Raw genomic sequence first — 12,727 nt, 5'->3', positions numbered from 1 at the left:
AGGTATTCATAATATATTAATATACATATTATATGTAATGTATAAGTATCATAATCACTAATAATTATATTGTATTTAGTCCAGAATCATGTACAACTCTACTCCAGCTCTACATAAAGCACAACGGTAATATGGAATATTTGAGTGTGGTGGCATTGCTATATAACTCTCGAAACATGGCTGGCACAATCCTTGGTGGTTACATGGAGAGGCGATAACTGTCGATGGCGAGTACAAACAAATGCAACATTTTGGCTCTATCAATGGTAAAACTGAAATGTAAGAAAATATAATATTTAAATTTTACAATTTGTATTATCATATTATTATCTTGATATTTAAATATTTGTTTTTTTTTATTGGTAATTACAGTTTAGGTCTTGTCAGGTTACATAAAACCGTTCTGATGGTGTCGCCACTTCATCATCATCCATTCTGTGTATCAAATCCAAGACTAAAAACAAGCAATACTTCAGAATACAAAGAAAAATTGGTTATAATTTATAAGTTAATGAACGAATTATTATTAACTGGTTATTTCTGCTTCATTAACTCTTCTCTGAATCATCAATAATTCCCTAGCTCTTGCTTGAAGAACAAGATTATTGTTTTGATGGTCGTCAACAGGCTGAGGTGAGTGGTTCGTTTGACGTGGTGGTAAATTGATGGATTGTTGTGGTTGAAGTTCTGTATACGATATTGATGCTAATGATGGTGGCTCAGCGTTGGCTGTCGAATTATGAGACACTTGTGGTCGGATCACACCAAATGTTGGTGTTACATGACGAGTACAAGTCAGAAACTCCAATATGGTGTACCAACTTTCATTAAACAACCTCATGGCCAAATCCAACTTTCTCTGGTTTTCAATCCAAATTCGACGTTGTGGTTCTCTAATAAAACCACCATCTATTGCCACATTATAGTCATTCCTTGCACCAGTGCAATAGGCTTTTAAAGCATCTGAAATATATGTTATATTTGTTAACAATACTAAACTTATTTAATAATAGTAGTTATTCAAAAGTCAACCTATTTTTAACAATATATAATTGGATTATTCCCATTAATAAATTGTTTAATGTAGGTAGGTAGATTAGATTAGCAAGTCCTGGAATAGGCCGCGCACCATGGGAAATTGTGAAACGGTTTGAGATAATTGTGGAGTGGCCAAAAAGTAGAAGTTGGAACATAAGAGGCAAATGGACATATTTTAGTTGCAAACAGGCCATGACATATCTCATGAGTGACCTGAAAACCTGGAAGACAGTTTCTATTCAAGCAGTTAATTAGAAGTGAATTATTGAATATCAGAATAATTAAAGTACCTACAGCTTTTAGTTTTTTTGTTTTTTAATTTTTTTTTAGTTACTTTTTTTTATTACGGTATTTCAATATGGGGATGTACAATGTAAGTATAATACCTCCGCACATATTAATGTTTTATCTACTACTATCAATTTAATGATTAAAACTATACTTGGAAAACCCAAATTGTATCCAACTTAATTAATTTACTCAGAATTAAGAGTCAGAACTATTATTCAAGTTTATGAACGAGCGATTTTATTGTATGTACATATATAAAGTAAATAATAGGTCCATTTCAACCTTTGCATTGTTATAATACTAGAATAAAAAACAACTGTAATATAATTGTGCCACTTAATCATACTAATTTTGGTACACAGAGTCTAATGATTAAAGGAATGTTACTTCGTAAATATAAGTTAAACTTGAATAATTTTAATAAGTATAAGAAACATATTAACACTATTTTAGCATTTTTATCCTGGTCATAATGTCCACTTTTAAAGATAATTTACGTACTCTTAATGTTTAACTTTTCTTGTATACTTTATAACACCTAATCATAACATGAACCCAGCTCATCCGTTTACATGCATATCTATGCTTATTCAACTTGCAAACTTGATTTAATGTTTTATTTATAACTTTTATATTGTTTTTCTTTGTTTGCTTAAAATAAATATTATATTATATATAGTATATTATTTTAGTTATTCACATTAATCCTTGAGTTAAACCAAAAACTAAAATTGATTTTGTTGAAAATAGGCATTGCGTACAAATTCCTGTTCAAAAACCTTAATTATTTTGGTTTTTTCTAATGTTTTTGAAAACTACTAGAAATTTTTACTTTTGAGGAATGTACCGACTAGATTCATTGTCCTATCAGTATAGATGCCCCCTATCTTGTGGTAGATCTTTACTGCCCAACAAGATGATAATAGACACAAATATAAAATTATAAAACCAATATGTTCATTGTTCCGCTCAAATAGGTTTGGTTAGTTATTAATGAAAGGTACTAAGGTGGCTAGAACTTAAGGAGACGTTACAGTGACATTTGTTGTCTCCGTCTTACAAGTGTGTAACATAACAAATTGTACATTCAGCAGAACACGTTTATCTCAGACAGTTTAAAAATTTGAGTCAATTAATTAACCTAACTTTTAATAAAATTTAAAGGTAAGATTATTATTTAGACAATGCATGACATTATATGCTATTAAAAATTAAAAATTAAATTAAAAAAGCATATTATGTCATTGTCAAGATAATAATCTAACTTTTAAATTTTATTAGAGGTCAATTCACTCAAATTTTTAAACTAACAGAGATACACGTGTTCTGCTGAGCGTACAATTTGGTACCTATATTACGCACTTGTGAGACGGAGACAACAAATGTCACTGTAACATCCCCTAAAAATGCTGTCAAACAAAGATGTCCGAATCAGGCGGTTAATACAATAATACAATGAGCCGAGGTCAATGACGCCATGCGGTTATTCTACATTTCTTAATATTGTATCTCATAAAGTAATAATTTTTTACATCGGATTTTCACCAAATCATTCCATTCAGCGATAGCTACTATAATTTAACATTTAAAAAAAATGTAGACATTTTTTTTGTATTGTGTGCTCCTTTAATTTATTTTTTTATAATTTTAATATTAGTGAATTTAGTATATTACTTAGAAATACCCATGGCTCGGGTTTATGATTGCTTCAAATGTGCATCTTTAAGTGTTAATGACTTACTTCTAGAACATTATTTGTTCTCCAGACTGCGCCACTCACAGATAACATATTTGCATAAACACCTAATAAAGAATTAATAATTCTTAAATTTTAATAATTCAATAAAAAATAATATAAAAATTAGGAAATACAAAACATATTTTACTCACCTGTTATCCATGTCATTTTATAATACTGAAAAAATCTTTCAAATCGTTCTTGATTCTCAATTGATAATGTTTATTTGTTATTTGCATTATAATGTATTTGTATGGACGTAAACCCTTCAATTATTTTATTTCCTAGTATTAATGGTAATGCCATTATCATATGGTCAGTATCATATGCTCCACGGTCTCTAGTGCACAACTCAGTAATTCCTGTAAAATTAATGAAATAGTTATTTTATAGAAACATTTGAAAATATTGTTTTAATATGTGTTATACACAATATAAAATTACCAAGATTCCCAATTTTCCCAATTTTCCTCCAAATAGCTTGGCTGCTGTGAAACTAACAACCTCGGACGCTTATGCCTGGGAATATAAATTCAATTCCTGCCATAGCGGCTAGTTCAAAATCTATGATAACTGTTTCGGGCTGCCACTGTGGTTCAATACTTTAAAGTTTTTCAAATACAGCTGCATATGCCCTGGTTGTCTTTCTTGACATAAGGGCAAGAGCAACCGGAAACAGGTAATAAATTAAATGTTATTAAATTAATATTGATTTATGAAAAAATATTATACAAAAACAACAGTTAAAAAATGCATATACATATTTAAAGAAAAATGTATATAACTCACAGTATTGAATGTAACTCCCATTATGACATATAACAGTCTACATTCATTATTGAGAGATGGGGCTGCAGAAAAAGTGCCGTCCTTTAAAAATATTTTACTATTTTTTAGTATACTAAAAATAAATTTGTATTAAACTTTGTCTTATGTACTAGTATAAAAAAAGTATAACATTGTATATTTTTTTTAGGTATATTTACTCTTTTACTCCTGAAAAAACAAAGAGAAGAGTAACTCCTTCTTCTTCAGTATTATTAACCAAGCCTGAATATAATGGTTCATCATCAATTGTTACCAGATGTGAGTATTCACCAATTAATTGCTCGTGAAATTCTAACATGGTAATAGGGTTGGTAGGCTGGTTTCGCCTTCTATACCTTTGCATTGTTCTTTTATGTGATACAAATGATCCAAAATGAACACTATAATAAACTTTGCCATGGCACAAGTCTAAATTGGATTAAAAGTGAAATTATAATATAAGTTTTTAAAAGATATATTATTTTGTTTGTGCACGAAGTAAGACCGCCCTGCTAGCTCAGCATATGTGAAGTTGGTCATACTGGGTGAGAACGCTACTTCCACTCTCCCCCGTTCCAGTTCGGACAGCGGCCGGGTCCCGCTGTATTGGTGTGTGTGTGTGTGTGTGGACACATGGCGCGTCGAGTTTTTGTATTATTCTTCTTGTTTTACCGTTCGTAAAAAGCGCATGGCAGTTCAGCATTTTTATTATATAATATTATATTATATTCACCTTTTATATCGTGTGATATTGTTATACATCAGAAGATTCTATTCTTATTACGACAAAGGCCGCTCGCTTCTTGTTTGGCAGTTCGTTATTTAATCCAGTTCGGTACGTGGTAATCTTCCTGTTACTACATCAAGTGCAGCTCGCAGCGTGTGTGGCAGCTCGGCATCCAGTCCAGTTCGGTCCGGAGATTATCCTTCCCCTTTTATGTATTATTTATTGTACGATCAGTTGTCTTCCCCTTTTTATTATATTATTTGTATTAACTCAGCATTTGCTATATTTTTATGTATTATCTCCCAGTAGATTGGCCATCACTGGTGGGTAAATGTTTCATATTAGCATAATTAATATATATATATATATATTCAGAGGTCTTATAAAAGATATTGTTCTATTTTTCAATCGTATACCATATATTATGTTCACTATCCCTTAGCAGCTTTCCAATTTAGGTGCAAGTCGCAGACGCCAACCTCATGGCAGGAGCGGTTGTGGCGAAAACAATTTATATAATTTATAACAATAATTATATATTTAGATATAGTTACTTCATTATATTTAACGCGAAGTGAAGTTCGTTCATTCTGTGAATGCTGATGAGTCATCAGTGATGACATATATTTTTAAAATTATGAATCATCAACTCATTAGCTGGATGTGTTTCATGGCCGACTAAAATAATAGCTTTTGAGTGGTCATTGTTCATTATTTTTCCCTTGGACTTACATCTAAAAATTTAACATTCAATAAAATTGTAATAAACTAATGAATAATTAAATAGTATATTATCACAAGAATTTTCTCGAGAATTTTGTACTTGTTTTACAATTTTCTTATTTTTTTTTTTTTTAACTTATTAAAAAAACTCAATAGTATGTATGTAGATTTGAGGTTGATTAGGAGTAAACAAAAAAAAAAATGCTGCATCTGAAATATAATAATTTTTTTTTTTTTAGCTGTTCTATTACTTCTTTGTGGCTGTCTGGGAAACAAAATAACAAGGGAAACAGTATATAATTTATTTTTTTTAAATACAGAATAAAAAATTTAAAATTGAACATTAAACTCGTAAAATTTATTAATTATTTTAAAATTGGTTTGAAGTTAGGTTGAAGGTTAAGGTTTTTACCTATTCATTAACCTATCCATAACTCATAAGTCACATAACATTATCTACTCATAGAAATGCTAATATAATTTTAGAAACTTGATGTATAGATCATGTAACATGTAAATTAAATTGTATAGTATATATGTTGTATATTATATACTATAATATGGTACAACATGCTGAGAAGACACTAATTGAACCGACATTGATTTTGTGCAGTGTATATTTTCATTACTACTTTTATAATAGTTTCTTACTGTCCATGTCAAAACCAGGATCAATATTTGGTAATGGGGGTTAAGAATATTAAATATAGGCACTTAATAATATGTAACAAGTATGTTTAAAATATAGTGAAATATCTATACTAATTAAACCAGTTTATACCTATATAACTACGCATTAAGTAAAGTTTATAAAAAATCAAAAATATTTAGCGGTATAACCCCAAACCACCTTCTCCCTCGGATTGAGATACTCTCCCACATAGCATTTTGGGTGATGATAATGTCTACAAAATATTTTTTAAAGGTCATGACAATAATATTTCTCAGTAAATATTTTAAAAATATTATAAAAATATATATCGTATAATATTTCAGGACGATTATTTCTTAAAGGTTTTAAAAACATTTTCTTTGAAATATTTTATGATTATCATACAATATATATTTTAAACATAACCTTTTAATATTTTTTGAAAATATTTGCTACCGTTTATTTTTAAAATATTTTAAAAATAACTGAGTTATGTGATAATAATTAATAAATTAATTTAACAATACATAATATGTATATATTATGGTACTTTTCGGTATATATATAATATTATATAATACTCCAAATATAATATTTATATATTATAATAAGCCTCTATAATCAGCTGCGTAATTTTGAAAAATGTATTGTTTTTTTGAATTAATGGAATTAATTTCTATCTATTTTACGAAACGTAGGTACCTATCAGACAATTCAGACACGAAATATAGATGCGATATTAAACAATATTAGCTGGTTAATATAGTTCTTATAGGATAATATTATTAACATCATATTTACCGCCACGGCCGATTGGCAACGACATGATAATAAATAATAATTATACATAATAAATAAGTATAATATTCTATAATCTACAGTAATTATATATAATTAATCAATCATCAATATAAATAATAATATTTTATTATTTTATTATATTGTATATAAAACAGTCGCCGCGCGCCGCCCGCCGACAAGGTGCTGGCCTGCTGGGATTTATGAAAACATATAGTGTATATGAATCGCGTAATAATATATGAGAGATCAGTATAAATATAATATATGATTATTTAATTGTTAACAAAAAAAAATAATAATATTAAATAGTAAAAACTAAAAATTATTATTTTCATTATGAAATAATATTTTATAGTTATTTACATCAACTATATAGAGTTCATGTTTGATTGTATAATATATTAATATGATTTAAGATATATTATTATTGTTGTTATATCGTTCTGTGATAATAATAACCTAGCCGGCAACGCCAATATAGATGGGAATCCCGGTATTGCGGGCTGCGGGCTGCCGACTGACGGCTGCCCGGCAGCATATAAGCATTCTGGGGTCTGTTTCAGCACCCGTGTTCATCCACGCACTCCCATTGGTCGATTTCAAATTCCCGCCAAGTTTAGTTACATACAAAATATGTATAAAGATAGTTTATTAGATATGAGTGATAAGACAAATTATTACACATGATAATAGTACCTAATTTAGATACCCACACATTGACATTGTATTGTATTTGTTTTATATAATAATGTATAAGAAAGTAAAATGTTTGTAATTAGTAGGTATTAATTGCATAGATAGATTTGAACATAACTAATTTTATAATTTTTTTGTTTGGTATATGTTCTTTGTTATTAAGTAATACATTAATATCTACTATTTATTTATTCTACAACGCAAGATTTTATGAATAATTGTATTATTCTTATTTTATATTGCTTCAACTCCTAGTGGTGTGGTATTACTATTTTATTTGGTACCTACCTATCTGCAATAAATTATGTAGTATGATCATTTTATAGACTATAGGCACCTTTTAAATGAATTGATCATTGAATAAATTAGTTTTATTATAAACAAGTAACAACTACCTATAATATATTGTATTTTCTATCGTTTTGTTTCCCTTGTTTTTTTTTTTTTTTTTTACATATGTTTGATCTATTTTGTGAGTAAGTTATTTACATAATTGGAATAAACACATATTATGCTGTTTGATCCACAGATAAGCTAACAACAGTTAGTTACCTATCAAAATAAAATAAGTGACGATAAATAAAATAAATAATAAATTAATGCCTATGTCAATTTTTAATAATAATTTATAGTATACATATAATAATATTTTAATAATTAATAATACAGCTTAATGACCTACCCCGTGTGATTTAGCATTTGGTATATTTTTTTCTACATTTTCTGCTAAATTTCTTCTTCTTTTTTTCTTGGGGGGATCATTATTTTTTGGACGTCCCACAGACAGTCGTTTACTACCTCTCGTAACTCCAGATCTTCTTCGTGCCAAAGTTGTTGGCTGTACATGAATTGTTGCACGAGATCGATGTCTCAGAGATATTTTGCTTCCAGCAGTACTTAAAAATGATTCCCACATTGCAGGAGACTTAACTTTTTTTAATCTATCCAAACATTTGCTGAGTACTGAAGTTGAAACTGTATTTTTATATTTATTTAAATTTGTTGTCAATAAACTTTGAATTTCTTTACTATAATCATGAGCAGAGGTATTTTCAAGATCATTGTTACAGTTATTTGTATCAGTTTGACTTATTGAGCAATGAGGTTGATCATTATTATGATGATGTAAATCTTTTCCTTCTTCCAATGTTGTATCATTATTTTTAATGTTTGATTCTGATGTAAGTGGCATGTAAAATGATTTGTCACGCACATTTTCACCGAATGCTAATTTTGCTAATAAGTAACGTGATTCTGTATTAATAGCTGGTAAACTTGGCATATTCATTTCATGGTGATGGTAAATAGCAGCTTGATGTTTGCAGAATGCTCCTAGTTTCCCTTTAGGGCAAGAGCAAAATCCATTTGTTACATCAACTTCATAAAAAGTATTTTCTGTTTCAGACTGCACTCTATACATATGTTCAGATAATTTGTGTATAGATTCTTTTTGAATATTTGTTGCTCGTTTAAGTTGATCTTCAAATATATGTCGAGCTGTATCGTTTCTCCCATTGACAAAAGTCCTTAAACGCCTCAGATAATATTCTTCTAATGCAGTACAAATAAAATCTACCAGTGCAACTGCATTGTATGCTTTGTTCCTAGAAAGTACAATATCCTTAAAGATACGAACATTTACTTCTGAAAAATTATTAGTTTGATGCCCATGAACAGAAGCATCTCGAAATACCAAACACCACAATTCTTTTCTTTTCCAATAATTATTAACATATTTAATCCATTTTTCATATTTTAAAGGTATTACAGTGTTATTAATACAACTGTATTCTGTAGAAATTTGACCGATTGCTGTCATATAAGCTTCTTCAGCACTATGTAAGCTTGTAGCAATCAAAATCCTATGAAATAGTTTAAACAAAATCTTCCTATCATCTTTAAGTACATCATGATTTGTATCCCACAACCATCTCCAGACAGATTGTAGTATGTGAAATCTACATAAATTAATTTTAGATTCAGGCCAAATTGATTGAAGTGCTTGCTTCTCTGCTTCACTATCATCAATAACAAATTGTTTGGGAAACCCTTGATCTTTAAAACCATTAGGCATTGACTGCTTTAAAAGAGCAAAAGCTGCTTTATAGTCTTCAGTTGACTGTCCTTTTGTTATAAATATGCCTAAAGGAACTGCTCCAACACCACATGGTGCTAACATGAATGTTACTGAATGACTTTGAATGTCACAGGATGAAGTGCTATCTACAAAAGCGATATCTTTTGCAAATGGTAGTTGGTGAGCTCTTTTCATTATAGAGGTGATGACTAAAACAGCAAATGGATTTTCAGAGTACTTAACAATAATTCCGTTACCTTCATAATATTTTTTCTTCTCTTCAAGTTTCTAAAATAAAAATTACTTATTTTAAAATTTGAAAACTTCAGAGGTGCGTATAAATTAATAACATAAAACTATCATATTCATATACATTGTATAAGATGATGAGCAAATAGTTTATTTATTTATTTAATATAATTATTGCACAAATATCTATGCAGTCAAATTTTGAATAAAGTAAATGTTTATTTTTAATCATAGGTAAAAACAAAAACTACACATACTATATATATTATAATTTTTAAATATAATACTTATATAAATATATGTCTGTTACTTAATGTGTTCACTTTTCATCTTCTTATATTTTAAAATATTCAAATTTATGAAAATAGATTCTATGTTTTATTTATTTCTCTAGGTAGGTACTTACCAATGATATAATATTTATTTATTTATTTTATTTTCTATAATAACTATTTAATACTAACTTGTATATAGACACTTAGGTAAGGACACATTTGATAATTAAATACCTAATTATAATAGTTTATGATATACTGATCTTTTTTTCTTTTATAATCATAATTTTTATATAAAAAGGAAATATTAGAGTTCACAGCAAAAACACTTTTGAATTTTGTGTAATTACCTGTAAAACACTTATATCATTAGAAGATCCCAGATTGTTTTCTTTCCAAACATCATACCAATGGCGAACTGTCCTGTATTTTGGATTGATAGTGGAATTAGCCAATTCATCAAAGTTAATACCATGCTCTAACTCAATTTTTGATTCGTGCATTTTAATAGATTCTGATATACCTGAACATAATATTATTGTGAGTAAATAAATTAATAAACAGTAGATAAAATATTAAAATTAATAATTCAATGGATCATTTTATCTTACCTAAACCATCATCAAAATAATTTTCAAACTGTAATCTACATTCTTTAGAAGGCTTTAAAAATGATAGAGCTTCTGCAGATCTAATATTGTGATTATGATCATTATTGATCTTTATTATAGCTGGCGATCCATCCTAAAATAGAAAGTTTTTAATTTTAATAACTCTTAAATATTATAGGTACTTTCTAAATTAAATCAACTTTATACTTCCAAAATTTTAAACCTAACCTAAGTACCTAATTATTAATTATAAATCATTATCTTACTTACTTTTACAAACTTATCTTTTTTTTTTGTATCCTTAGTTGTTAATTTTATTTTAATATCAATTTTAGCATTACACTGGGTATTTTTTGATCTTCCTCTTTTATTGTCCGTTTTGCTTATTTTATTGAAACCACTATGATGGCATACATAGACTTTTCTAGTAAATATTAAACAACAATTATTAGAAATCTATTTTGAAAATAGATTATTTCTATCAGTGGTGCCGAAATTAATTTTTCCTTTATATACACCCACCTACCTCTAAAGGATATGAAAATTAAGCTACCATGGAAACTACCTATGCTAGGGGGTACTCACCCCTTAAATGAGGTGTGGCAACCACCACATCTTATATATTATAGGTTCGGAGCCAATGATTTAAATAATAAAATAAAATTTTACAATATACTCAAGGTATTGTACTATTATGGTTATCAACGGGTAACTAGTATTTAATATTGTGTACATAATAAAATCAAAATGGTGGCAACTGGGTACTTTTCTATTGTACTATAGATATGGAGTGGGTCACTGTAACGGATGCATTAAATTTGAATTCAATGATTTATCATTGTACTTAAACAAAAACAAGTCTAAGCTGGAACGATCTGTTAGGTATCAGCCTATATCAAGTATATTTCATGAAATATTTTTTGATATTTATTTATTTATTTATCTTTAAAAACGGCAAAGCACTGTACAACAATTTAAAACAATTTAATTTACAATTTAAACAATGAATATAAAAAACACATATAAATTTATATAAGATAATAATTGCAATAATAATAAGTAATTTATTTTACAAGTATTACCTATTAAAGGTTGATATTTAGTTTTTGATTACTTATTATAATAGTGTAAAATAAAATATATTACCTAAATTATTGTCTTAATTAAATGTGTAAATAGGTTCATGATATAAATAAGTTAGGTAAAACTTAAAATTATTGTAATATTTTGAAAATGTAATTGAGGTACAATTTATAGTATAATATGTAAATGTTAAATCCCCCATGAATATAATATATATATATATATATTAATTAGAACAAAAAACACATGCTTGTATAATTAATTCATCGTTTTGCTTAGAATTTAAAATGATAAAATAATAATAATAGATTATAAGAATTTATTGCACTTTTTCAATAGTATTTGAACCAGTTAAAATATAACATAGTACCTAATTAATTAAAAAACTAACTATATAGGATATATATGAAATATAATATTTTATAGAATGTGTGATAATAACAACTGACAAGTACCTATATATTATTGTATTTAAAAAAAAGTTCCATAAAAATAATTTATATAATAAACCTAATAATTTATTTATTTATTTATTCAGCCAAAACAATTACAATTAAATAATTACAGAAAAAATAAAATACATTAATAATAGCTGATACCAATACCAACTGAGCTAAAAGCTCGTATCTGGTATACGGAGTTCAACGATATCATAATTCGTAAGATACTTATACAAATAAAAATATGATATAATTAAATAAAATAAATGTAAACTTAAGAAACAAAAATTAACATCAGCATTACATATAGATTATACAATATTATGTTTATACATATAAACTTTTTATAATTTTATTGATACACACATTATCATCAAGGTCATTAACTATTTTATTTATTGCATTTTTTATTTGATTTTTATTAATTATAACATTGGTATTACTGGATTGACTTTCACATAAACTTTTTATTAGACTCTTTACTTTGTTGCTTAAATTGTTGAAAATAGTTTTCCCCAT

General features: G+C 27.6%; 1 protein-coding gene and 1 pseudogene across 2 annotated transcripts; both read right to left on the bottom strand.

Moving 5' to 3' along the window:
- LOC149054033 (uncharacterized) lies at window positions 1–3,118 on the bottom strand (annotated as a pseudogene). Its single transcript, XR_016192368.1, has 4 exons — window positions 3,004–3,118; window positions 532–963; window positions 371–454; window positions 1–272 (listed from the first exon to the last, which is right to left on the bottom strand). The product of XR_016192368.1 is annotated as an uncharacterized LOC149054033 (transcript).
- A 6,626-nt stretch (window positions 3,119–9,744) lies between these two features.
- Window positions 9,745–12,727, bottom strand: LOC149054032 (uncharacterized). Its single transcript, XM_089230712.1, has 4 exons — window positions 12,692–12,727; window positions 10,686–10,818; window positions 10,425–10,597; window positions 9,745–9,759 (listed from the first exon to the last, which is right to left on the bottom strand). Exons 1-4 carry the CDS (start codon window positions 12,725–12,727, stop codon window positions 9,745–9,747), a joined length of 357 nt encoding a protein of 118 aa, XP_089086838.1.

Source organism: Diuraphis noxia, unplaced genomic scaffold, assembly GCF_037042655.1.
Source record: "Diuraphis noxia isolate RWA-SAM2 unplaced genomic scaffold, SU_Dnox_SAM2 contig0013, whole genome shotgun sequence".
Taxonomy (NCBI): domain Eukaryota; kingdom Metazoa; phylum Arthropoda; class Insecta; order Hemiptera; family Aphididae; genus Diuraphis; species Diuraphis noxia.
Note: the sequence above shows the minus strand (reverse complement) of the source record. Positions and strands in the feature narration are given on the sequence as shown.